Source organism: Coenobita brevimanus, chromosome 6 (assembly GCF_032717465.1).
Source record: "Coenobita brevimanus isolate Jiangsu-jjx chromosome 6, ASM3271746v2, whole genome shotgun sequence".
NCBI lineage: Eukaryota > Metazoa > Arthropoda > Malacostraca > Decapoda > Coenobitidae > Coenobita > Coenobita brevimanus.
In genome coordinates this window covers 66,796,992-66,823,587 of record NC_136959.1, presented here as the reverse complement: position 1 = coordinate 66,823,587, position 26,596 = coordinate 66,796,992, and the positions used below count along the sequence as shown (strand labels likewise).

Below are 26,596 nucleotides of genomic sequence, written 5' to 3'. Positions count from 1 at the left end.
ATACTCTAACACAATAACACCCTAATCACCACCACCACCCTCATTATCATCACCTGTCCTCTGCCACAGCCACATTTACAACTATCAAAAAGTATCACCTCAATTGTAATCATCACTTATGTGTGTGCCAAATGTTGAAAAATGTCATGTGGTCAAGCCATGCTAAAAGAGATTACCATGGGGTATATGGTACTTGAGTTTGTTGATGAGTTTTTCTACACAACAGACATACTTAGCACAAGGGGTGGTCTAGAATCATGACAGCCAGAAGTGATCCGATGAAATTGAAAGAGTTGTTTCTAGTGACAATGAAAAGCCTCTCACATATAAAAAGGAAATTATATGCTCCATGTATAAAAATTTTATGGATTGCAGCAGCGAAAGAAAAGGATGACTACTGTATACTGATACACGACTACTGTAGAGTAATGGATGTGTAGTGTCACAACACATAGGCTATCACTAGTGACCTGGCTAGACTTGTTGAGGTGTACAAGGAGTGTAGTGGCACGACGAGCAGCACGAGGTCCACCCTGGAGGCTCTTGTCTGGGGTAACACGCAACTCACCCTGCAGCACCTCCACCAAGTTCTTCACACGAGCCTCCAGTGCGCGCCTGGACACCCACACCATACCCAAGGTCAGAAACGAATAATGAAGGAAGGAATCTGGGTCTTAAGAGTAATGACAGCACTTCACTGTCATTTAATAATAATAATAAAAATAATAATAATAATAATAAAAAAAAAAGTATAACCATCCTAATCCAATTTTTTACATTAATGGGCTGGGGATCTCAATGGAGGTAGACATTAGAAAAGACAGGAAACATACAGCAGGCACAGTACAGTATCCAGTATCCCCACTCCTGCTGCTATACTGTCCTCATAGATAAAAGGCTTTGTATAACACAAACGTTCACTGCTTAGGTAACCTCATCTCTATGGTGGTACAAAGATATATATATATATATATATACAGTATATATATATATATAAAATCATCCGTCCATCATCCAAACCTATGTTGCCCCACAAGGAGAGTAAGATATATATATATATATATATATATATATATATACATACACACACACACATATATATATATCGTATATATATTTTATTCTTCCATTCCACACAATTTAGGTTATCAAATAAGTCTCTTTGACTCAGACTTCATTCTGTAAACCTTTATTTAGTCCTACGCTTGGCAGCCAAGTATTCCTCTTTGTTACCACCCTTCTTCCATTCCTGGAAAAGCCTTCTTTTGTTCTTAACTGCAGTTTCTACACTCTCATCCCACAACCAAGTTCCTTTATGTCTTGGTGGGCCTCTTGTCCATCCATATACTGAATCAGTAACTCTCAAGAGGTTGCTCTTGAGGGCTCTGTAGCCTCTTGTCCATCCACATACTGAATCAGTTACTCTCAAGAGGTTGCTCTTAAAGGCTCTGTACTGTTCATTAACACTTTTGTCAACATTTCTCTGTTAAGCCACCACTCTCATCTCCCTGTAGAAGGCATCCTTTACTGCTTGTTTTTTCAGCTTCCATATTTCCTCCTAGGTGCATAGGTGCTCTTTTTTGTTATCACCAGCTCTTTAAGCACCATGTCACATATCAATAACTTGTGTTGCTGCACACACTCCTTGCTCCATCACTAACTTCCTATCAGCCCTCTTGACCAGGAAATAGTCTACCTGGCTGCTATTTCCCCCAGACTCGCATGTACTCAACCTGCTCTCTCTCTCTTCCTAAAATGTGTGTTGCACAGTCATGTTCACGGCCTCTCCAAACTCAAGTATCCTTTCCTCTTCCTCGTTTCTTGTAGCATATGCACATCCTCCATGTATTCCTTCCTATCCTTGAGCTGCTTTACCTACATGACCATTTAAGTCCCCTCCCAAAACTACAATCTCATCATCCTCCATAACACTTACAACACGTTATAAGTCAGCCCAAAATCTATCTTTCTGCCTCATTCAAGCCCCCCTGTAGAGCATACGCTGACATAAATGCAACCATTTTCCCACCGAACAAATTGTTCACCACTATTATCCTATCACTTACTCTCATAACATACATCCACCATCCATCATCCAATCCTATGGTGCCCCATAAGGAGCATAGAAGCCCCGGGCTAGGCAAGTTGGTTCTGACATTTAAGATGAGAGTGACCAGCCTCACACATCCCTGAGTGGCATTATGTGAGCAATAAACCTCAACCACCCCTTGGATATGAACCTACACAGGTTCAATCCAACTGGAGTGCCTTAATTACCCACTAAACCACCAGGTGCCATAATCTAGTTATACGGTTACCACCCAGCATGGTAAATGGTTTCCTGGTGTACAGGAAATAATTTGGCTTGTCACTCAATATAAAGTCACCCATAGGCAGAAGGAAGAGGTATGAATGAAGGAAAGAAAGAGGGAGTGTAAAGTCACCCATAGGCAGAAAAAAAGAGGGAAGAATGAAGGAATGAAAGACTGAAGAGGACAGATGGAAGAGAGGAAAGGGCAGACACCCAAAGCAACACGACATCAAGTGAGTGGATGGTGAAAGTCCCCACCTACCACTATATTCCACCCATTTCTCCCCAACCAACACATCCACACCACCATATCAACCTCTCCTACCCTGCCAAAACAACTTATAATATCAATCCCTCCCAGCCATCTTTCTGACTGATCCACCCCTATACTGGACTTCTTGCACACATCCCAAATCCACCCACCTCCAAATCAATGTCTCAACTACATCCCCCGCTCTACCCCTCAAACTCCCCACATTCCATGACACCACTCTCATCCTCCTGGGTGATTTAGTGTCCTCAGGCTTGCTTTGAATTTCATTCTTTAACTTGGTCATAATCAGTAAAATAATGAAGGGGAGAGACATGCCATGGTTGTTCAATCTGTACATGGATGGGGTAATAAAAGAGGTACAAGGTAGGGTAGTGGATGTTGGAGTGGCCCTGGTGAGAGCGGATAGTGTTTTGAAACTCCCTGTACTGTTGTTTGCAGATGATACTGTGTTGTTGAGTGAAGACGAAGGGGAGCTGCAAGGCTTGGTGGATGAGTTTGGGAGAGTGTGTAAGAAACGGAATCTAAAGGTGAATGTAGGGAAGAGTAAAGTAATGGTCTTTGAGAGAGGTGAAGTCAGTGAATGTACAGCGAGGTTGGATGGTGAGGAATTGGAAAATGTGAGTATGTTTAAGTACTTGGGTAGTGTGATGAGTAAGGATGGAGGTTTGGAGGGTGAAGTGCTTGGGAGGGTACAGGAGGGAAGAAAGGTTGCTGGTTCTTTGAAAGCAGTGATAAGAAACAGGGAAGTGAGCATGGACATGAAAAAGTTACTACATGACAGTATTGTGATACCAATTCTAACGTATGGAAGTGAAGCTTGGACGTTGTTGGAAGAACACAAGTCAAGAGTGAGAGCAGTGGAAATGAGTTATTTAAGAGAAGCCTGTGGAGTCACATGGAGAGAGAGGCTGACAAATGAGGATATAAAGGAGCATTGTGGTGTGGATGTGGATGTGATAGGAAGCGTTATGAGGAACACACTGAGGTGGTTTGGCCATGTGGAGAGGATGGAGGGTGAAAGACTGACGAAGAGAGTGTAAGTGAGTGAGGTGGAGGGGGGAAGAGGGAGGGGGAGGCCGAGGATGAGATGGAGGGATGGGGTGGAGAGGTGTATGAGAGAGGGGGGTGTGAGTTGGGAGCAGGGCAGTGAAATGGCGGGGGACAGGGCGACTTGGAGGCGATTTGTTTGTGGCCACCCCAAACGGGATTGAGGCGTCTGGCAATAGATAGATAGACAGAGAGACATGCAACAGGCCTACCCACTGCACAGTCCCATGTCCAGGCAATGGATCTGGGAACCCTAACCCACCAGCCTTGACTAGTGGCTATAGTAGTGGCCTTGGGGCACCCTGCCACGACAGCTATAAGGACCCCCTACAAGCATGCCTTGGCACTGTAAATGCCCGGCCATTATACACCCACTAATAGGGCAGCCTCCTGGGGTGCTACCCCCAACTTCGGGCCCCTTTCTATTGGGCGAAAGTGGCAGCCTGGGAATTAATGCCTTGTACCCTTTAGCACAAGGTTGAGCCCCATCTCATCCTGGCCCCACTATCAGTGCTGGCAGAGCCCTCATCACGCTTCCCCTCAAAAAGTCTGCCACTAGACAGCAGGGGCAAAGTTTTCTGGCCGCAAGCCCTCACTGGTGTCAACCCCTGTGACGCAGTGGGGTACGTTGTGCGAAATATAAAGCACGTGGTGTAGTGTATGAGACAGAGGAAGTGTTTGGGAGAGTATGCTGGTCTACTCTTCAAGTCAGCGTCACACTGAAAAGGTCATCAATGGGGGATGGTTAGGTATCTAGTGAAACAGGAGCTCCAGCTCTCCCTATCACCAGCATTCCCATTCCCCTCGGGAGCACCACCCTGATCGACTGGTGCTACAGCCTCCTCCCTATATATACAGTACTCTGAACATATTTCTCTCAGTTATGATGTGAAACATGGAGATGCTAGTACAGTACTTCTCACCATTCCATGGGGTACTGATAAGGGATTTACTCTTTGAGATAAATTTTTCTATACTAACCTCATTTCACTGTAGGCTGGAGTTTTGGGAGCCTTACTAAAATAATCACGTCCATTGTCAATGAGTGTGACAGCTTCCTCAAAGTTCCTCTGAGCAATGGCCTGGTCCAGTTCTTCAGGCAACTCCAGCACCCACTCTGGTGGTCCCACCGATGCTGGCTCAACTTCCATGAATGGGTTGGAGCCACTTTCATCATCATCACCAAATGCTGTGGAAAATTTAAAACCAAACACTCCAATGGTATTTTATCTATTTATTCAGACTACCATGAAATTTTACTTGGCATACATACAGTGGAATGTATGGTACATGAAATCTATCACTATTATGATACTTTTTCTTATTTAATACATTCTGGCTACTTTCAACACATTTTAGCTTTAAGACTGGGATATAATCACTCAATTATCCAGACACTCCATAAAAAGACATTAGGCCTTGGCTCAATCAGATCTGTATTTAGATATATTTGTCTGTACCTGGACATAAAAATTCCAGGATTAGCGGCTGGCTGACCTACAAAGCATGAAAAAAGTCTGTTGGGTGGCTCACCAGCCTCTCCGTCCATGCAAGGGTAATAGACTGCAACCCACAAGCACAGCAAACAAGGCTGTCCGGCTCACTACTGAATGGTCCAAGTCCCCCAGCCACCTGGCTCACTTGGATGTTACCGGCCGCTCGTGGGGTACTGGACTGTAACCCACAGGCGGAGCCAAAATGGCTGTCCGGATTCCTACTGAATGGCCAAAGTCCCCCGGCCTCCAGATTACTTGGATGCTAATGGCTGCACACGAGTAATACAGACCTTAACCCACAAGCCAACTGAAAATGCCTGTCCAGCTCCTCGCTAAACGGTCGATGTACCATAGTCGGCCGAATCAATGGGAACGTACCGGCCTCGCACGAGTAACACAGAGCCTAACCCACCAGCAGAGCAAAAGCACTCGTCAGCCTCCTCACCAAATGGTCAAAGATCCCCAGCATCCCTCGCTTCCCCCCCCAACCCGTCCTTCCTCCATCCCTCCCCATGTTCACCACTGCCTGGCTTGTCTCCTTCCCTGTCCCTCAGTCCTCCCCCACCTGCCCACCATCCCTGCATTGCCACCAGTGAGTTTTTTAGTTTTTTGCAATTTATTTTAATACTACTGGTTATATTGAAGTTCTGAAAACACCATGGGAGAGCTCATGATATTTGGTATCTAGACATATGGTTAGCTCTTGCACAGTGCGGGGAAAATTTTGCGCTGGGATGTTGGAAAGTTATATGAAGGTATTTTTTACTCCCGAACAAGTTTATTCTCACTGCATTTCTGTACTTTTACTCATCAGTTTTGTGTGTTTTTATTATCTTATGGTATAAACACCAGCAAAGATGATGGTATACAATTTATACCATTATAACCAATTTCCGGAGGCATATTGCTATTGAACAAAATGTTTTTCTTTGTGCCACGGAAACTGCCATCACACTTGGTGTCCCAGAAACTTTTTGAATTCCCATGCCCATGAGAGTTAAAAATACAGACTGCAACTGTCATCTTCAGTGATTTTTTTGTGGACTTTTGTTGTTCATACATTGCTTTCATAGTGTCCAGCATTATATTGGATTTTCCCATGTGTTTTGATGCCTAAATACAGCTGAAAGACCAGAGAACACTACCAAAATTAAGAGGGGTACTGTGCATTATAGGTAGGATATCTGTGGACTTCTGTTATTTATGCATTGTTTTCTTAGTGTCTAGCATTACACTGGATATTCTCATGTGTGTTTTGATGTCTAAATACTGCTGAAAGACTGGAGATCAATGCCAATATTAGGAGGGGTACTGTGCATATTGGTAGTTATTTTTGTTGTTGTTGTTGTTGTTTATGCATTGTTTTCTTAGTGTTTAATATTATATTGCATATTTCCATGTGTGTTTTGATGTCTAAAAATAGCTGAAAGACTGCAAAACACTGCCAAATTAAGAGGAGAACTGTGCATATTAGTAGGGTTTTTGTGTTGTTTTGTTGTTTATGCATTGTTTTCTTAGTGTTCAGGATTATACTGCATATTCCAATATGTGTTTGGATGTCTAAAAACAGCCAAAAGACCACAGAACACTGCCAAAATTAGGAGGGGTACTGTACATATAGGTTGGGTACAGTAGAGGATATTGCTCCGTATCCAGATGTCGCCTGTATCCGGATATGCCTTTGGCTCTTTTATGTTGGATAATTGAGGGATTACTGTATAAAATACAGAACTTCACTACAACGATACATTTAAATTTTCAAAAGGGACAAATTTTTGCTTTTTTCACTACTTCTTGCTGTTGCTGTTCTTATCTATGCTCATTACCATGACATCACACCAACATTTCTGGGCTTTTAAATTTCCATAGCTGTCAAATAACCATAAATTAAATCTACCTATCTAACTCGATGTAGTGATACTCTCGGTTGTCTGCCCTCTCCTCTCCTCCATCCATCCTTCCATCCTCTTCTGTCTTTCTTTCCTTCATTCTTTCCTCGTCCTTCTGCCTATGGGTGACTTTACACTCCCTGTTGTCTTTCTTTCCTTCTTGCTTTCCTCTTCCTTCTGCCTGTGGGTGACTCTACACTGAGTGACAAGCTAAATGGTTTCTTGTACACCAGGAAACCATTTACTATGCTGGGTGGTAACCATATAACCAAATATTGGTGCCTGGTGGTTTAGTGAGTGATTACGGCACTCCAATTGGACTGAGCCACTGAAGGTTTATATCCAAGGGGTGGAAGGGGTTTACTGCTCACGTAATGCCACTCAGGGATGAATGAGGCTGGTCACTTCCATCTTAAATGTCAGGACCAACTTGCCTATCCGCGGGCTCCTACGCTCCTCATGGCGCAATGTAGGACTGGATGATGAATGGATGGATATCTATCTATCATCCATCACTGTAACCAACAGACATGTTCACCATTTGAGAGCGATTCTGCCATGACATACAGTATGTAATTAATGGCTAATCGGCGATTATGCTAAATTTACATACTTTTTACATAACTCATAAAAAATGTGAAACTTCCATCACAAAACACATATAAATGGGAAATGTTTACTGTTTCTTAACAGACTTATTTGCAAATGAAACTACTCAAATAATCAGTGTACATCCTGTACTAATAGGGGTATTAAGGTCAGTCTCCTACCTTTAAATGCTCTGGATATGGTATCCCAGCCTTGTGCTACTACACCTCAATGAGGTATTATGGGGACCAGGTGGTACCATTTTCTTCCCCCTACTAGATGATATGTAATTATATTTTATGACCTAAGGCTCAGCAAAAGACTCACTTCTTAAATACTACTCCACAAAGGAATTTAACATACATAAAGACAAAAACTCACGATTATTGCTGTCAAGAGAGTCTTCCTTTGTGAGGGATGGGCGGTGTTCCTTTTGCTGCTGCTGCTGTTGTTGCTGATCTGCACTTACTTTGGCAGCTTTGGTCCTCTCTATCTCATCCAACCAATCTTGCTGCAGGCACAGATGGTTCTTATTAAACAGGCAGCCCTCACTTTAAGTCCAGGATATGTTCCTCAATATCTCAAAGTTTTTCCATACAACTGTGGGACATAGGTGACATCATCATTATCATCATCATCCGGACCTCCTTTCCCACCCTAGGGCAGGGTGAGACCAAGTAAATTTTTATGCATTACACCTCTGACTTTACTAACTATCCTGTCTATTTATAGTTAGATGCCTTAATCCCACGAGGGGTGAAAACAAACAAACCGTTTCAATGTCACCCTGTCCTCTGCCATTTGGCTGCCCTCCTTCCAACTCACACTCCCTCTCCCATATAACTCTCCAATTCAACCTTCCATCTCATCCTCAGTCTCCATACCCTCTTCTCCTCTACCCCACTCACATACGCTCATCTAGTCAATTTCTCATACTCCATCCTCTCCCTGTGGCCAAATCATCTCAGAGTACTTCTCTCAATGTTTTCAAACACATCCACATCAACAGTGCAACAATCCACCACCTCCTCATTTATTTGTCTGTCTCTCCATGTAATTCCACATGTTCCCCTCAAATAACTTAATTCCACTGCTTTCACTTGTGACTTGTGTCTTCCACCAGGGTCCACGCTTCACTTTCATGTATTGAAGCCAGGGTTGGTGATTTTTCTGTTTTTTTTTTAACAGAGTCAAAAAATAAAAAAATCAATTTGAATTTATTCAATTTATTTGATTTTATTTATTTATTTGATTTTCTGTTTATTATATAGCTAATACGTCATATGCAGTATACTGAATACCGTTAACTTCATGTCCTGTCTATCCACTGATGGTTCAGGCTGAAAGCCACTGCCCAGAATCCAGATACATACCTGTTTAAGTTCTGTCTGTACACTGCTGGTTAAGGCTGAGTTGCCAGTGGTAATCAAGACAGCATATTTCAAAGCTGATTACTGTATATTACCACACAAAAAAATCTTAAGATGATATGATTATGACATGGCCTTAAGTGACCAAGCACAGCCTACCTAGTCTTATGGATTTGGTTTTTATGGCTCATTATTGCAGATGTATCAATAATTTCAACACTTAGTTACATAAATGTAAAAATATTTTTTTCTGTCATACAATGTTGCAATTTCTAATGGCACCATTCTCCAAAATCTGCTGACTTAATGCTTAAGTATCTGAGTAAATGAAAGCCAATACAAAGTTATACACAACTTTTATAAACCTTCGGATTTTATTTTTGCTAACTTTTAGGAAATCAAAAAAAATAAAAATTATATAAAAAAACAAGATTTATTATAAAGTGAAAAAATCAAAGATTTAATCACGATTAAATCAATTTGATTTAATCAATGCCAAACCTGATTGAAGTAGGGATCACAATATCATCAGGCAGTGACTTTTTTACTTCCACACTCACTGCCCTATTCCTAATCAATGCTTTCAGTGAATATAAAAAATTAACATAAAAAAGATGACTTACCATTAGGATTTACTCTACACAATGTCCCTGGTTATGGCATGTCTATAAACTTAGAGTAAGTCTCCAATGTAGAGTAATGTGAACTACTGCCCTATTATTTATTACATTCGAAAGAGAAATGGCAAACCCTTGTCTTGTGCTCCCCTATGCTGTATACACTTTGTCCACAAAGATCTCTCAAAACTTTGAGGATTGCTGTCCCATTCACAATTCAGCTTTTAACCCCTTCACAGTGACATATTGCATGTTTTATTAGCCCATTAGAAGTGATTAAAAAAAAAATGTGACAGAGATTAACTACTATAAAGAATTGTTCATCCTATAAAATGGTTAGGATCTTTATAAATACAGTACCTAGTCCATGAGCCCCCAACTCAGTGCTTCATCCTCTCAACCAACACCACACCCACTTGCCATTCTTATGTCCATTTGAATAGCCCATTTAGATTGGGGATGTCTTTTTCACTTAAATTTTGCCATCTTCTGGCAACCTGATTAGGCTTAAGATAAGCTTTTTCAATCTGGACAGGTTATATACAGCCTTAACCTCTCAAAATATGAGGCCTTTCTTAGGCTGGAATAAACTAAACAGGATGCCATACAAATCATATGAAAACCAGTTCAATCTGAAGACATATTTTCCATTCCAATGTTACAATCATTAGACAAGGTTGTTCAATAACTTTTATTCAGCTCTTGTATGGAAGAAGTTATATAAACTGTAACTAAACCCTCCAGTTCAATAATCCTTACTCAGCTAAGTAAAATTATCTAGAGCAGCAAAAAATAAAACATGCAATATGTCACTGTGAAGGGGTTAAAAGCTGAATTGTGAATGGGACAGCATTCCTCAAAGTTTTGAGAGATCTTTGTGGACAAAATGTATACAGCATAGGGGAGCACAAGACAAGGGTTTGCCATTTCTCTTTCGAATGACTGCCCATGACTATATCTGTCAAATATATATGAAGTGCATCTAAAAAACTCATAACAACCATTAAAATAAAAAATTGTTTGGCTTCTAGTGGAACTAGGGTTCAGGAATCTTCAATGATGTATGAATGATTGTGTGACCCATCCAAATATGCATGGTACAATAATGATGATGTAGGATCCTAAAAGCAGTTAATTAGCCTGCACTTCACAGGATATACTGTACTGCAGTTCTATCTATCTAACTATCTATTTCCAGATGCCTTAATCTTGTAAGGGGTGGCCACAAACAAATCACCTCTATGTTGCCCTGTCCACTGCCATTTCACAACCCAGCCCCCAGCTCACACCCCCCTCTCTCATATACCTCTCCACTCCATCCCTCCATCTCATCATTGGCCTCCCCCTCCCCCCCCTTCCACCTCACTCACATACATTCTCTTCGCCAGTCTCTCGCCTTCATCCTCTCCACATGGCCAGACCACCTCAATGTGTTTCTTCCAACGCTTCCTATCATATCCACATCCACATCACAATGCTCCTTCACTTCCTCATTTGTCAGTCTGTCTCTCCATGTGACTCCACAGCCTCCTCTCAAATGACTAATTTCCACTGCTCTCACTCCTGACTTGTGTCCCTTCAACAAGGTCCAAGATTCACTTCCATGTTACATTTGGTATCACAATACTGTTATGCTGTAACTTTTTCACTTCCTTGCTCCCTTCCCTGTTTCTTATTACTGCTTTCAAAGAACCAGCAATCTTTCTTCCTTTTTGTACCCTTTCAAGCACTTCACCCTCTAAACTTCCATCCTTACCCATCTCACTACCCAAGTACTTAAACGTACTCACATTTTCCATTTCCTCCTCATCCAACCTCACTGTATATTCAGTGACTCCATTTCTCTCGAAGACCATAACTTTGCTCTTCCCTACATTCACCTTTAGATTCCATTTCTTACACACTCTCCCAAACTCACTGACCAAACCTTGTAGTTCCCCTTCATCTTCACTTACCAACACAGTATCATCTGCAGACAACAGTACTGTACAGGGAGTTTCCAAACGCTGCCCTCATTAGCGCCGCTCCAACATCCACTGCCTTACCTTGTATCTCTTTTATATCCCCATCCATAAACAGATTGAACAACCACGGAGACATGACACATCCCTGTTTCAAACCAACTCTCAAACAGAAAAATTCAATCAGTGCACTGTCCACACGCACTGCAGCCTTGGCACACTCATATGTACTCTTCACGACATTCAAGAACTTCCCATTTACTCCATATACAGGTATTCTTAATACTTTCCACAATCCTTGTCTATCCACCCTGTCACTGTCTTTCTCTATATCCATGAAGGCCGCATACAACTTCTTTCCCTTCTCTAGAAACTTTTCCACTGAAGACCTGAGAATGAATGTCTGATCTACATAACCTCTTCCCTTCCTACAACATCCCTGTTCTTTTCCAACTAATTCCTCTGTTATTTCCCTAACTTTGTCAATATATGCTGCACTTAACTTTATGAATAATCATAATACACCAAAGATTTGCCTTTCCCTTCCTAAACTTAACCTCCTTCATTACAATGATGTATTCAATTAGTTTATTCATGCCATCATCAAACAGTTTTTATTTATTAGAACTGAAGGGATTCATGAAGGAGATACCTAAAACCCTCCAATTCAAATGTGTCTCCTAACTATGTTCTATAAAACATAAATGATGTTCTCATTGTTTTTTTTTTGCTTAATGTAAGGAGAAACCAAAGGCCAGTAGCCTCCAAGATTGTTCCCTCCAAGAAAAAATAAAAACAAGATTACAGAGTGCCAAATTCAAGATTCATTCATTTTGAGATGCATGAATACACTGCATTTGAAAGACTGGAGATCATGGGCAGTAAGAAATACAGACAGAGGGAAACAGTTCCAAGGTTGACCTGTTGCCTACGTGAAGGCCTGGGAGTAGCGGTTAAATCTTGCATTGGAGGGTTGGACAGAAAAAAGATGAGTTTGTTGCTAGATGGGTGCTGCACCTGCCGTAACATTGGAGAGATGCAAGCAAACAGTTCACAGGAGCAGTGACCATTGAAGTAATACATAAAAAGGGATAAAGATGTAACAGTGCGGCGAAGAGACAGAAGTTGAAGGGAGCCAGTATGAGGAGGAGAGTTAATGAGACAAAAAGCCTCTGACTCCATCCTGTCGAAAAGAGCTGCAGCTATGTGTTGAGGGGAGCCTCCCCACATATGAGAGTTGTACTCTACACAGGGGCAAATAAAACCTGTGTATAAAGTCAACAACTGTGCAGGGGTAAAGGTGGCATGGAGTCAGCTTAGCAAACCTAATCTCTTGGAAGAAGATTTTATAAGAGAAGTAATATGATCTTTCCAGGACAAATCCCACAAGAATAAAACCCCAAGTATGTTTAAAGATGATGCAGGATTGAGTAGGATATTGTTAAAAATTAGAGGATACTCCTATGGAAGATTTTGTCGGTTTCAAAGGTGTAAGAACCGAGTTTTTTGTGCATTAAAAACAACGATAATATTACCCCAATCACAGATAAGCGCCAAGTCAGTGCCATTGTCTCATCCCTTGTTTGTTGCTATATAACTGCTAAGATGGATGCTGTTGGAAGCAAATGGAAAGGTGAAGGGTGGAGTCATCAGCATATGAGTGGATAGGGTTAGATGTACAGTGTAGAAGGTCACTGATGAATAAAGGGAAGAGAGCTAATGATAGGACACACTGATAAATAAAGGGAAGACAGCTGATGATAGGAAAGAGTCCTGAGGAACACCACAAATGATAGCTCTAGTAGAAGAACAGTGGCCATCTACAACAGCAGCTATAGAATGACCAGAAAGGAAGCTAGAGATGAAGGTGTAGACATAAGAACAGAAACCGTAAGAGGGCAGTATGGATATTAAAGATTTATACCAGACTCTATCAAAAGCCTTCGTGATGTCAAGTGCAATGGCAAAGCTTTCACCAATGCCCCAAAAGGAGGATGACCAGGAGTCTAAATGGTAGGTGAAATCTCCAGAGGAGTGTCCCTGGCGGAACCCATACTGACAATCTGAAAGAGGACTGTGATAGGAAAGGTGCTTTAAAATGTTTTTGTTATGAATATACTGGTAAGAATAGACTCAAAAACTTTTGAAATACAAGATGTTAAAGTAATAGGGCGAAGGTTAGAGGGCTGGGAATGGTCACCCTTCTCTGGAACAGGCTGAATGAGAGCAAATTTCTAGCAAGAAGGAAAGGTACAAGTTGATAGACAAAGGCAAAAGAGTTTACCTGGGCAGGGTGTAAGCACACAAACACAGTTCTTGAGGACAACAGGAGGGACCCAAACAGGCCAGCATGCCTTATTAGTATTGATGCCAGTGATGGCAGAAAATACATCAACTGAAACAATTTTATTGTCAGCTATGAGGAAGTCAGAGGGGGGAAAAAGATGGAGGGACACCACTGGAATCATCTAAGGTGGAAATGAAGAGAAAGTCTGGTTTAAGAGTTCTGCTTTATCAGTAGAAGAAATTGTTACAAAGCCATCATTGTGGAAATGAAGAGGGCAGGATAATGAGGTAAAGTTGTTAGAAGGGCTTTTGGCAAGGTGCCAGAAGGAGCTGGAAGAATCTGAGTTGGAAAGTTCAGAGTATTTAGTACGAATGAAATTACTTTTAGCTGAGTGAAGAACAGACTTAGCAAGATTCGTGACGGAAACATAAAAAAGATGAGATTCTGGGGTGGGCTGGCTCCAGTACATATTGTAGGCCATCTCCTCGTTGTGGACAGTATTAGAACAAGCGTGATTAGACCAAGATTTTTTTTGCATTAGTCACAGGATATGAAAATGGAATGTATGCTTCCATGCCCAAGAGAATAACCTCTGTAATGCACAGGGCATACTCAGATGGCTCTTGGCCATGGAAGCAGTAATCATTCCAGGGATAATCAAAGAAGTATTGTCTCAGGGCCACCCAATCAGCAGCTCCAAAGTGTCACAACTGACGTTTTTTTTGGAAGGTCCACAGGCCGTACTGGTGCAACAGGACAGGTTAAGGTGATAAAGTTGTGAACAGAGGAGCCCAATGGAGAGAAAAGATTGACAGCGTAAGCAGCAGAATTAGGGGTAAGGATGAGATCAGGCATGTTGGAACTCTCTCCAAGGCAGTCAGGGATACGAGTAGGGTGTTGTACTACAAGCTGCTCTAGGTCATTAAGGAGAGAAAAGATGTCAGCTTGTTCGCCAGGTGGATCAATGAAACAAGAGGAGAGCCAAAGGTGGTGGTGAACACTAAAATCTCCTACAATGGAGATTTCAGAGAAACCGATAGGAAGTGTTCCATCTTAGAAGTAAGATAGTTGAAGAATTTTTTGTAGTCAGTAGAATTAGGGGATAGGTAAACAGCACTGATATATTTAGTCAGAGAATGACAGGATAGCCAAAACCAGAGAGTAGAGAATTCAGAAGAGTCAAGTTCAGGAATACAAGAGCAAGATATGTCATTGCGTACATACTGTATACACAACAGCCACCTTTGGCTTTAAAATAAGCAAAGAGAAAGTAGGAGGACAGAGAGAAGGGTTTGCTTTCAGTTGCCTTTGACAGCTCAGTCAGTGAGGAACAGAGGGTGAAGTTTAGAGGAAGAGAGGCGGTGTTAAACAGAGAGAAAGTTTGAAGAAAGGCCACGAGTGTTGCAGAAGTGAAGAAGTGAGTTAGACAGTGGTTCCAGACATCTCTTTTGGTCGTTACCAGGAGAAGGGTGGATGGTGGGGCTTTGATCTCCACCTCCCCAGGGACTCCAAGGCTTGGTGAATTGATGCCATTTTTGCAAAATTTTGAATAGGAAGTGTAGTGTGTAATGTGCATGCATTTTAGTATTGACAATTAGACGAACTTGTATTGAAGAGCATGCTGGCCTACTCTCTGTTACCGAAATAACGAAAACATCTAGCAAAGGGGGATGGTCAGGAGCTAGTCCTGAGGACTGATGAAATGGGAGCTCCAGCTCTCCCTGTCACTATCTTTCCATCCACCTTGGGATTACTGCCCTCTCGACTGGTGTTACAGTCTACTCCCTGTTAATACAACCATCGGTCTCACATTTACCTTGGATTTGGGGTTGGGTGCCATGAAGACTCTGGTGTCTGGGAAGATGAGGAGCTTGAAGGCATTCTTGGTGTTGCCACGGTCCTTGATATTGACAGGCAGCACCTGGTCCAATGGGTACAGTACCTCAAATTTATACCGCACTGGGCCACGTCTGACACAACACAGAGGGACATGGTAACTTCTCCCGAACTCACAAATTATCAACATGGAACATATGAGCCCATATTCTTGTCAGAAATAATGGATCCCTAGCACGTTTTCCTTACTGGCTTTTTTATAATCTGGTATGTAAATGTTCAGTATTCTTGTACAGTATATTATTTTTGCAATGAATGTTGAAATACAAATACATACTAGAGAATAATAAGCTGCAATATGTAAATCATATTGCTAAGGAAGAAGTGCAAGAAAGCCTCCTAAACTGACAAGAGAATGGTCTATGATGACTGAATTAAGAAAAAACGCTAAACACATCATTACCATCTATTCCTACTTAGTATTAATCTCTCTTCTCACAGCTCCCTACTTTACAACATTCTCACACCTAACCGGTCCCCCTTGTTCTTGGTCTCTCCCTTTTCTCCCATCCACCTCACTTCATACAGTCTACTGGTCAATTTTCTCTCCGTTCACTCCAAGGAATCATTCCACATGGCCATGGTCAAGTGGTTGGTGGTGACGACCATCATCTACTCACTTGATTTAGTGCTGTTTACTCCTTCCTTCACATCTATCATTTTTTTTTGTGTCTGTCCTCCTCTCTTCCTAGTTCTCCTATCCTTCCTCTTACTTTTTATTCTTCTTCTTTCCACTTCAGGTGGATCTAAACTAAGTGACATGCCTAATGGTTTCCTGTAACCCAGGAAACCATTTACAATGTTAAATGGAAACCATATACAGTGCTCTCGCACAGTGAACGAGTTTATGGGCAGCAGACGAGCTTGTTCAAAGTGAATTCAATCACTCTTAACAACATATTTTATGGAAAAAATAGTTTATGGGCAGCACTGCTCCCCTGAAGTCCACTTTTTGAGCCACAGAGATGTTCTAAAGGGCACATTTCAAACACATACAGTTCAGATATATAAAATACAATGGTTATTTACCTTAAATGAAGCAGATGGCAGCCCTGACTGCCTTGAATACAGGTGGTTCTGAGGCAGGGAGATATACTTAGTTTGTCCTCGTCACATCATCCTCCAATCCCTCATTCCCATCACCAGTATCGCCCTCATCACTTGACTGAACCTCATTTACCTCTCACATAACCTCTCCCATAAAACCTTCAAAGTCCAAAGATGACACCACTGACATCACATCATCATTGTCTTCCCCAGGAAATGTAGCAGACGATGTAGAGGCAACTGGTTCCTGTTGTTCTTGAGTTTGGTAGTAGTGTGTGATGAGTGTTTGTTTTCTTCTGTTGACATCCATATTGTGCCTTTCAATGTAATGACGAAAAGTGGTTTCTACTCCACTAAGCACTTCCTGTGTCCTAAGGTAGCTGGTTTCAATTGCCTTGACTTCTCTCTGAACATACACTGTTGCTAGAATTTATCTGATCTCAGGCAAACAGACATAGGCAAATCTTCATCCTCCATTGGATTCTGCTCAAAAGGTTGCTCAGATTTTGCATCTTATGCAGCGTCTACTGGGGGGAAGGGGGTCGTTCAATACGGGAGAGGGCAGTAATGGCCTACTCTTTCCCCTGATTTCGTTCACTCGGGGTTCAACTCGTTCATTAAGGTTTTGTGGACCTGATTACCCCCTGCTTGTTCACTAGGCGAATCGTTTACTCTGAACACGTTAACTGTGTGAGGGCACTGTAACTATATGATGGGGTAATGTGGAACCTACTATGGTGCCCCTGTAACTGGGTGGACACACTAATGCAACATCCATCCAGGAACCAAACCTCCGAACTTTTCCCTGTGCCTCACTCTGGCGAGGTACAGTTTGCTACATGGGAACATCAGTTCACTGCATGGGACAATCCTGTAGGGGCCATTGCTTATCTGAGGTTGATGGGAATGCCCAGCCAGACAGACCGGGGTTACTCAACAACAGCTCCATATGGCCAAATATATTTCATAAGGTTGTATTATTTCTACTCCAATGGGTAATTTTATTCATATGAATGAAGTCATTTACCCCTGTGAGTATAGTTTTATTCAGATGAGTGATGTCATCAACAATCAAAAGGGTTCAAGGTTAAGAAAGGATTCAGGTGCAACAACAAGAATATTATCTGCATATCAAGACCTCCCGTAGCTCCACTTGCCTTATTATGACAGTTGGCAGTAAGTGATCTGTAATCAGTCAGTTCTTAATTTCAAAGATGTATGTTCTAAAATATCACACTTACTTTTACACAACTGGTATTGTATTTTGAGGAAAAGTGTTAAATCCACTTTAAAGGTAAGAATGGAACTTTAATATCATAGGCAATTATCTGTGATTTATTGTAAACTTCCATGACAATGACTTTTTTTTTAATATCATCCTTGCTACCATGACAATTTTATTTCGCTTGGGGAAAATTTTAGTAGGGAAAAGGTTACTGAAGGGTATATGTAACCCCTCCAGTACAAGAAGTTTCTCCAAGGGTGAAAACAATAACCTGAATGCAGCAAGAATGAAATTAAAAATACTGTATACTATTAGGTTGTAGGGTTAGCACAAAATGAATGTCAGAAAATGTATTGTACAATGATGACTGACTTGTACTCTTGTCATTTATGAAGGCTCCTGAACACCTCTTCCTTAGTTTATTTCTGCATAAGGAACATTAATGCTGCCATTATCTAGACTTCTCTTTCCATCTAAGGATACTGTTTATGTCTATGCTGATATTAAAAGGATATAAAGTGCATTGAAGATAATATTAAGGTGAAATATTCAAGATAAAATACTAAGAACGAGGTGCTAGAAAGTCACCTATGCTAATGAGAATACAGGACTAAGTGTAGCCAACCTGTCACTAAGCCAGGATGCAATCATAAGGGAGTCGTTGAGGAGGTAGGCGTGGATGCGCTGAGTGGCAGAATAGTCGTCTTGGCTCAGCTCTACCAGGTCACCATCAAATAGCAGCTGTCGATCCTCAACCTCCATCACGTGCTGATGTACAAGTGCTAGTGTCATTGCCACCATCATCATCACCATCACCATTATAATCATCAAACAGTCTGCATGTCATTCAATAGTAGGACAAAGGTCTCATAAAACATATGACTCTCTGAATTACTTCTTATTACAGTAAAACCTCACTAGAACGGACTAATTGGGGCCCAAGCCATTCCGAAAAAAGCGAAACTCCGATAAAGGTGACAGGTGGACTTCCCCCTGCACAGATATTTTCATACATGAAAAGCATCATGGCCACCATCCTGCTTCACTCCACCAGTTCCTTCTAACTCAGGGCAATATCCCATTTGCCTCTTAACTTCTCTCAAATTCCACTATAAATAGTGGTAGGTGGGGGCGCTCAGCATCCACTCACTCGATGTATTGCTGCTCTCGAGTGTCTGCCCTTTCCTCTCTTCCATACTTCTTTCCTTCCATCCTCTTCTGTCTTTCTGTCCTTCATTCTTTCCTTGTCCTTCTGCCTATGGGTGACTTTACACCCCCTCTTCTGTCTTTCTTTCCTTCATTCTTTCCTTTTCCTTCTTCCTGTGGGTGACTCTACACTAAGTGACAAGCCAAATGTTTTCCTGTACACCAGGAAACCATTTACTATGCTGGGTGGTAACCATATAACCAAATTTTGGCACCTGGTGGTTTATTGGGTAATTATTGCGCTCCAGTCGGATTGAGCCGGTGAAGGTTTATATCCAAGGGGTGGTTGGGGTTGATTGCATGTAATGCCACTCAGGGATGAGTGAGGCTGGTCACTCTCATCTTAAATGCTGAGACCAACTGCCTAGCACCAGGCTCCTAAGCTCCTCTTGGGGCGATGATGGATGGATGGATGAATAATTTATTGCATAACACAGTACAGTATAATTTCAGGATAGTTTAAACTCAATAAAGGCCACATGTAACACACACAAGAAGATACTGTCTATCTATCTATTGCCAGATGCCTCAATCCCGTTTGGGGTGGCCACAAACAAATCGCCTCCAAGTCGCCCTGTCCTCCGCCATTTCACTGCCCTGCTCCCAACTCACACCCCCCTCTCTCATATACCTCTCCACCCCATCCCTCCATCTCATCCTCGGCCTCCCCCTCCCTCTTCCCCCCTCCACCTCACTCACATACACTCTCTTCGTCAGTCTTTCGCCCTCCATATATACTGCCATACATGAAAAGCATCATGGCCACCATCCTGCTTCACCTCACCAGTTCCTTCTAACACATGGCAACATCTCATTTGCATCTTAGCTTTTCTCAAATGCCACTATATATAATTTACTGCATAACAGTAAAGTTTAAGCAAGGTTTGGACACAATAAAACTCATATGCAATAAAAAATATATATATTTTCTTATGTAACCATTCTGACTCATTTGGCTCACACTACTCCCACCCACCCCACCTTGCCGAGTGTATCATCATTCAGCACATGTTGAAGGACCCTTCAGAGCAAATCCTTCAAAATTGTTACCTCTTATCTTTAGGGTCATTGTCAAGGAAGAGTGAATCATCCTCCTGATTGTATTCACTGGCAGGAGCTGAAAAATGAACGGGAACTTGAGGGGTAGCTTGTACCTTGCGTGCCATGTGGTGTACCTAATTTTAAGCACTTTTCAAATACAGTAGTGTACACTTTATCTCTTATCTATCTATCTATAGCCAAAGCCCTAATTCCGCAAAGGGTGGCCGCAGACAAAACACCTCCATGTCACTCTGTCACCCACCATTTAACTGCCCTCCCCCCAACTCATTCCCCCCTCCCACATATACCTCTCAACTCCATCCTTCCACATCCTCGGTATCCCCCTCCCTCTCCCTCCCTCCACTTCACCTACATACACCCTCTTAGTCAGTCTTTCATTCTCCACTTACACATGGAGAGTACATTTTATACACATTAATTATGATCTTACAAACTAAAGATGTTCACTTTGTCTCTATACTTCCCTTATCATTTGTTGCCCTTGAGCAGTATATCTGAGACTTTCGGGGACATGATGAGGGGCAGACTGAGGCAGAGCACTGATGCCGCCAGCCCATCACCAATGGACGCGCGAACACACAAACCAATTGGACAATATGGCCACCTAGGCCTGAGGTTAGGCAGTCTGGACTGCTGCTAGCTTTTTCAGAGTTTTCCCGATACATTAGAAATTATTCCAGTCGGCTCCTCGACTCCGAAAAAAGCAAATTCTGGTCTACAGAAGTCCGTTGTAGTAAGGTCAGACTGTACTCATTCTCTAAGAAATATTTCATTTTCAATGCTTGAAACCTTCATTAATCTTTTCATGAACAGAAATTCTTCCTAAGATTAATAAAACCGTCTGGAGGCACCAAGAATTAAAAGTAAATAAAAACAGTAAGCCCTCAATATACCAAATCCTCTTTTAGTGAATTTTGGTTTTAATGATCACCTTGAGCTGGCCAAACATTGCATTCATTTAAAGAATTTTCAATAAAAGAATGGACAACAAGGAAACACCGACCAGCATGGCATCCCTACACATACACACTCGCACGCATGCATGCACGCATGGATGCACACACACACACACACACACACCGCTCGCTGGTGCAGTGGTAACGTTCCCGCTTGCCAACTGGTGGACGGGAGTTCGCGCCTCGCTCAGGTTGCGAAAAGTTTCATTGACAAAGTGCATGGTTACTGCCCCCCTTGAGCAAGGGGACGGGTGTGTGCGTGTGTGAAGGTCACAGCCTTGCCCTTAGATCGGACTATATGAGCTCTCAGCTCCCTTCCGGGAGGGTAAAAGCTGACCATCACGACCATCAAGTGATCCTGACCGACCCGGTGAATTACACACACACACACACACACACACACATGCACACACACACACACACACACACACACACACACACACACACACACACACACAGTGCAATTACTATCTGAAAGGTAAGAATAAACACATAAGTTAACAAACAGCATTTACTGAGAAAAAGAGCCATTTGGACCTTGCTGTATATTATTGTGTATGACACTCTATATAGTATTTAGCGCTTTCTTTGGTAAAAACCACGATGCCTGGGAAATTACCAAACAGCACAGTGTTTGGCTTTTACGACAAGGGTCTGGTGCCAGTAAGTTCGTTATATCGAAGGCTTACTGTAACTGGACAGAGGGGGTTAAGAACTAATAGTGAGAGTCTCAGCTTGGACATGGACTCTGTGTATCTCTGACTAATTGTACTGCCTGAAAGTGATGACTGTGTGGCTAGTTACCAAGATAGTCACCGTAAGACACTCTTATATCATTACCTCCAGAAGTTACCCATTCACAACTAAATTCACATTCTAATGTATTCATACATCTATCATCCAATCCTACGTTGCCCCATGAGGAGTGTAGGAGCCCAGGGCTGGGCAAGTTGGTCTTGACATTTAAGATGAGAGTGACCAGCCCTGAGTGGCATTACGTGAGCAATAAACCCCAACCACCCCTTGGATATAAACGTTCACCGGCTCAATCCAACTGAAGTGCTGTCATTGCCCACTAAACAGTCAGATGCCAAAATTTGGTTATATGGTTATCACCCAGCATAGTAAATGGTTTCCTGGTGTACAGGAAACCATTTGGCTTGTCACTCAGTGTAGAGTCACCCATAGACAGAAGGACAAGGAAAGAATGAAGGAAAGAAAGAAAGAAGACGATGGAACGAAAGAAAGATGGAAGAAAGGAAGGGGCAGACACCCAAGAATAGAACTACATCGAGTGAGTGGATGGTGAGCACCCCCACTTACTGTACCATTAAGTACAGTAGTTTATGGAAAAACTACTGCACATGTCCAAACATGCTGATCTACATTTACACATTACTGAGTAACTACAGCAGTATAATTCTCCAGCTCAAACATACATAATGAACTCTGTGTACTTCCATCCATCTGTCATCATTAACTTAATTATCATCACAATCATCATCAACCAACTCCTCACTAAACATAAATGGAGTGAATATGATTAAAAAACCAGACTTGGAAAAACATAAAGGCATAACTATCAACATAATCCCTAAATAAATGAGTTACACATCCATTCACTTACTGTTCATGCCTTTGTAATATTCCATAATCTGTCAAGGCTTGCTTATATGGGTTTTGAAGAAATTCTACTGTATCCTAAAGTTTCTTCATACTCAATACTGGAGCTACTGTAACTTGCCTTGTTAAAAAGACACTAGACCTACAACATAGTACCTTAAACTTACACAATACTATACAGCACTTAAACCTTTCATTACAAGGGATCATCTAGCAACAGCAAGAACAAATTTTAGAGATGTCATCAGACTGAAAAGGAAACTGGAGATATTTCCAACCCCTACACAACAATGGTCTCTCCCAAGCTAAAAAAAACTGCTTGGCAATAGAAAGAATACAAGTACAATAGCAGATATCCTTGCACTGAAATATTAAAGCTGTGAAAAGCAAACCAGTCTACAGCTTCAACATGAATAAACAAAATACCTGAATTACACTTTTCTGCGTGCAATGAGGAAGAAAAAGATGCAAATATAACACTGTGCAAACAAGCAAGAGGGAAATAGTGAAATAACAATATCCTGGGTAGTCATCTAAATGTAATTTATATTTATTAACAATAACTATAAGGAATGATCAAGGTGAACAATACTGGTAACTGAAGATTTTTTTTTTTAAGCAATATGTACAAATGATACTGTAACTGATATTCCAGTTTTCAAAAACTGTAATTTCTAACATACCCGTAACAAAAAAAGGGACTTCATATTAAAAATACAGGCATCACACTTGAGTAATACTTCTGCTTTAAGTCATTCATGAATAAGCCACAAGTGCATCACATAAACATATCTCACACACAGAAGTGATAGTAATTTGGCACCACACACATAAGACATTAAGTGAGGAAGTTAGTGCATGTAGGAAAGATTGTAAGGAGACTGAGTGACAACGAAAGAGTTTGAAAGTGAGGTGCAGCACTGTACTTCCTCATTATAAACTTCCATTTTATCATAGTTATTTGTTCTTAAGTCCCACAAAATTTGCCTTTTAAAGTTCCATTGCTATATATAGGTTTTTGCCAAGTCTGCCTAATTTACAGCATCAAATGTATGGGTAAGGCTGTAATATTTTGGAACATGTAACTAATTTACAATAAGGACTTCCAGCTGCAACATTGATGAACTGAACAATTAAAATATGACAGAGTTTTACATGAGTTGAAGAGTAGTTGGGTGAGCACAAAAGAGAGTCAGCACGAGATCCAAAACCAGAAAGTATCCATCCATCCATCCATCATCTAATCCTACGTTGCCCCATGAAGAGCGTAGGAAGCCGGGGATAGGAAAGTTGGTCCTGACATTGAAGATGAGAGTGACCAGCCTCACTCATCCCTGAGTGGCATTACGTGAGCAATAAACCCCAACCATCCCTTGGATATAAACCTTCACTGGCTCAATCTGATAGGAGCACCTTTATTACCCACTAAACCACCAGGAGCCAAAATTTGGTTTTATGGTTACCACTCAGCATAGTAAATGGTTTCCTGGTGTACAGGAAACCATTTGGCTTGTCACTCAGTGTAGAGTCCCCTACAGGCAGAAGGAAGAGGAAAGAATGAAGGAATGAAAGACACAAGAGGGAGTGTAAAGTCACCCGCAGGCAGAAGAAAGAGGAAAGAATGAAGGAAAGAAAGACAGAAGAGGATGGATGGAAAGAAGGATGGAGGAGAGGAAAGGGCAGACACCCGAGAGCAGCACTACATCAAATGAAAGGATGGTGAGCATCCCCACCTACCATAAATGAAAGTACAGTATCTAAAACAGAATTTGCAAGTGAAGTAAGTAAGGATTCTACAAGACCATCAAGTTCACGGGAAATGAGCTAAGCAGTTTATTGGTGAGGATGATGATATGGAAAGAAAAGTAGCTGAGACAGCAAAGGGGAGCAAGTAAGAGAGAGTAAGAAAGTGTGCTTTGAACAGAGTTTGAAAGTAAGTTAACTGGTGATACTGCAAGACAACTTCCAGTTGCATGGGAGAAGAGCTGAAAACTTTATAGATGACAAACTTGGCAAGGGACAAAGACGAGCTGAAAGAGCATGAAAGAATGCAAAGACAGGGGTATCCTGCAAATAATTCTGACATGACATCCTTCTATCAGTTTCTGAGAGGAAGTAAGGCATCAGCAAGAAAGCCACCCAGACACACCGATACTGTACAAACAATAAAAATAATGATCATCATCATCTACTCCTGTGTTGCCCCATGAGAAGCGTGGAAGCCCAGGGCTAGGCAAGTTGGTCCCGACATTTAAGATGAAAGTGACCAGCCTCACTCATCCCTGTGTGGCATTATGCAAGCAATAAACCTCAACCACCCCTTGGACATAAATCTGCACAGGCTTAATCTGGTTCGATCGCCTTTTTACCCACTAAACCACCACGCGCCATAATTTGGTGATATGGTTGCCACCCAGCATGGTAAATGGTTTCCTGATGTACAATTTGGCTTGTCACTCAGCGTAGAGTCACGCATACACAGAAGGAAGAGGAAGGAATGAAGGAAAGAAAGACAGAAGAGGAAGGAAGGGAAAGAAGGAAGGAAGAGAGGAAAGGGCAGTCACTCGAGAGCAGCACTACATTGAGTGAGTGGACGGTGAGTGCCCCTACACCTCACTACAAATAATGATAATAATAATATCTGTAGTAATAATAATAATAATAATAATAATAATAATAGCAATATTAATAATAATCCATTCATCCATCATCCAATCCTACGTTGCCCCATGAGGAGCGTAGGAGCCCTGGGTTAGGCAGTTGGTCCTGACATTTAAGATGAGAGTGGTTATATGGTTACAACCCAAAGTAGTTAATGGTTTCCCGGTGTACAGGAAACCATTTGGCTTGTCATTCAGTGTAAAGTCACCACAGGCAGAAGGAAGAGGAAAGAAAGAAAGATAAGGGAGTGTAAAGTCACCCGTAGGCAGAAGGATGAGGAAAGAATAAAGGAAAGAAAGACAGAAGAGGATGGAAAGAATGAAGTATATATATATATATATATATATATATATATATATATATATATATATATATATATATATATATATATATATATATATACTGTATATATATACTAGTATATAACTACCGCAAATTGACTTAGGACCTCCCCCCACAACATATTAAAAAAACACAGAAATCATAGTATATCACAATGTTAGTTCATGAAATGCCATTCATTGATATGAAATCATGTTTCCCTTGTTTTTCAGGACCAGTTGGATGCATTTTGGCTTGGAATCACTTAGATCTCTAAGTGTTTCACCACCTCCCGCCAACACCAGAGGAGTTGCCAGTTATTTCTTACCCCAGAAATTCACTTGGTAGAGGTGGAAACACAAAGCAAAGACAGACAACTTTTCCATAGCAATTCTGTGTGTAGGCCCTAAGTCAATTTGCAGTGTGTGTGTGTGTGTGTGTGTGTATATATATATATATATATATATACATATATATACTGTATATATATGTATATACATATATATATATATATATATATATATATATATATCGTTCGTTTTTAAAGGCTCCAACATGCTTGCATGTGTCGGCCTTGGTCACTTAATGGCGGCTCTCCATGCTGCACGATCCATTGCAGCCTCCCTGTTCAGTCCCTTAACCCTGAGGTCACACTTAATGACCTTGTCCCATGTCTTGCTCGGTCTACCCCTCATAACCCCACCCCCCATATTAACACTTCTCACCTGCCTCACCCAATTATCATTCCTCATCCTCTCC

At 41.6% G+C, this 26,596-nt stretch overlaps 1 protein-coding gene across 2 annotated transcripts in view; it reads right to left on the bottom strand.

Moving 5' to 3' along the window:
• Exo84 (exocyst complex component Exo84) overlaps positions 1 to 26,596 on the bottom strand; it is a 62,530-nt gene that overhangs the window by 17,870 nt on the left and 18,064 nt on the right. Inside the window, exons 5-10 of one of the 2 annotated variants that reach the window (XM_080272834.1) lie at positions 23,282 to 23,296; positions 18,634 to 18,776; positions 15,657 to 15,810; positions 7,987 to 8,116; positions 4,614 to 4,821; positions 471 to 615 (exon numbers count right to left, since the gene is read on the bottom strand). In XM_080272834.1, coding sequence (XP_080128960.1) covers positions 471 to 615; positions 4,614 to 4,821; positions 7,987 to 8,116; positions 15,657 to 15,810; positions 18,634 to 18,776; positions 23,282 to 23,296 — 795 coding nt within the window. The remainder of the gene's footprint in view (positions 1 to 470; positions 616 to 4,613; positions 4,822 to 7,986; positions 8,117 to 15,656; positions 15,811 to 18,633; positions 18,777 to 23,281; positions 23,297 to 26,596) is intronic. The other variant, XM_080272842.1, reaches the window with a different exon arrangement.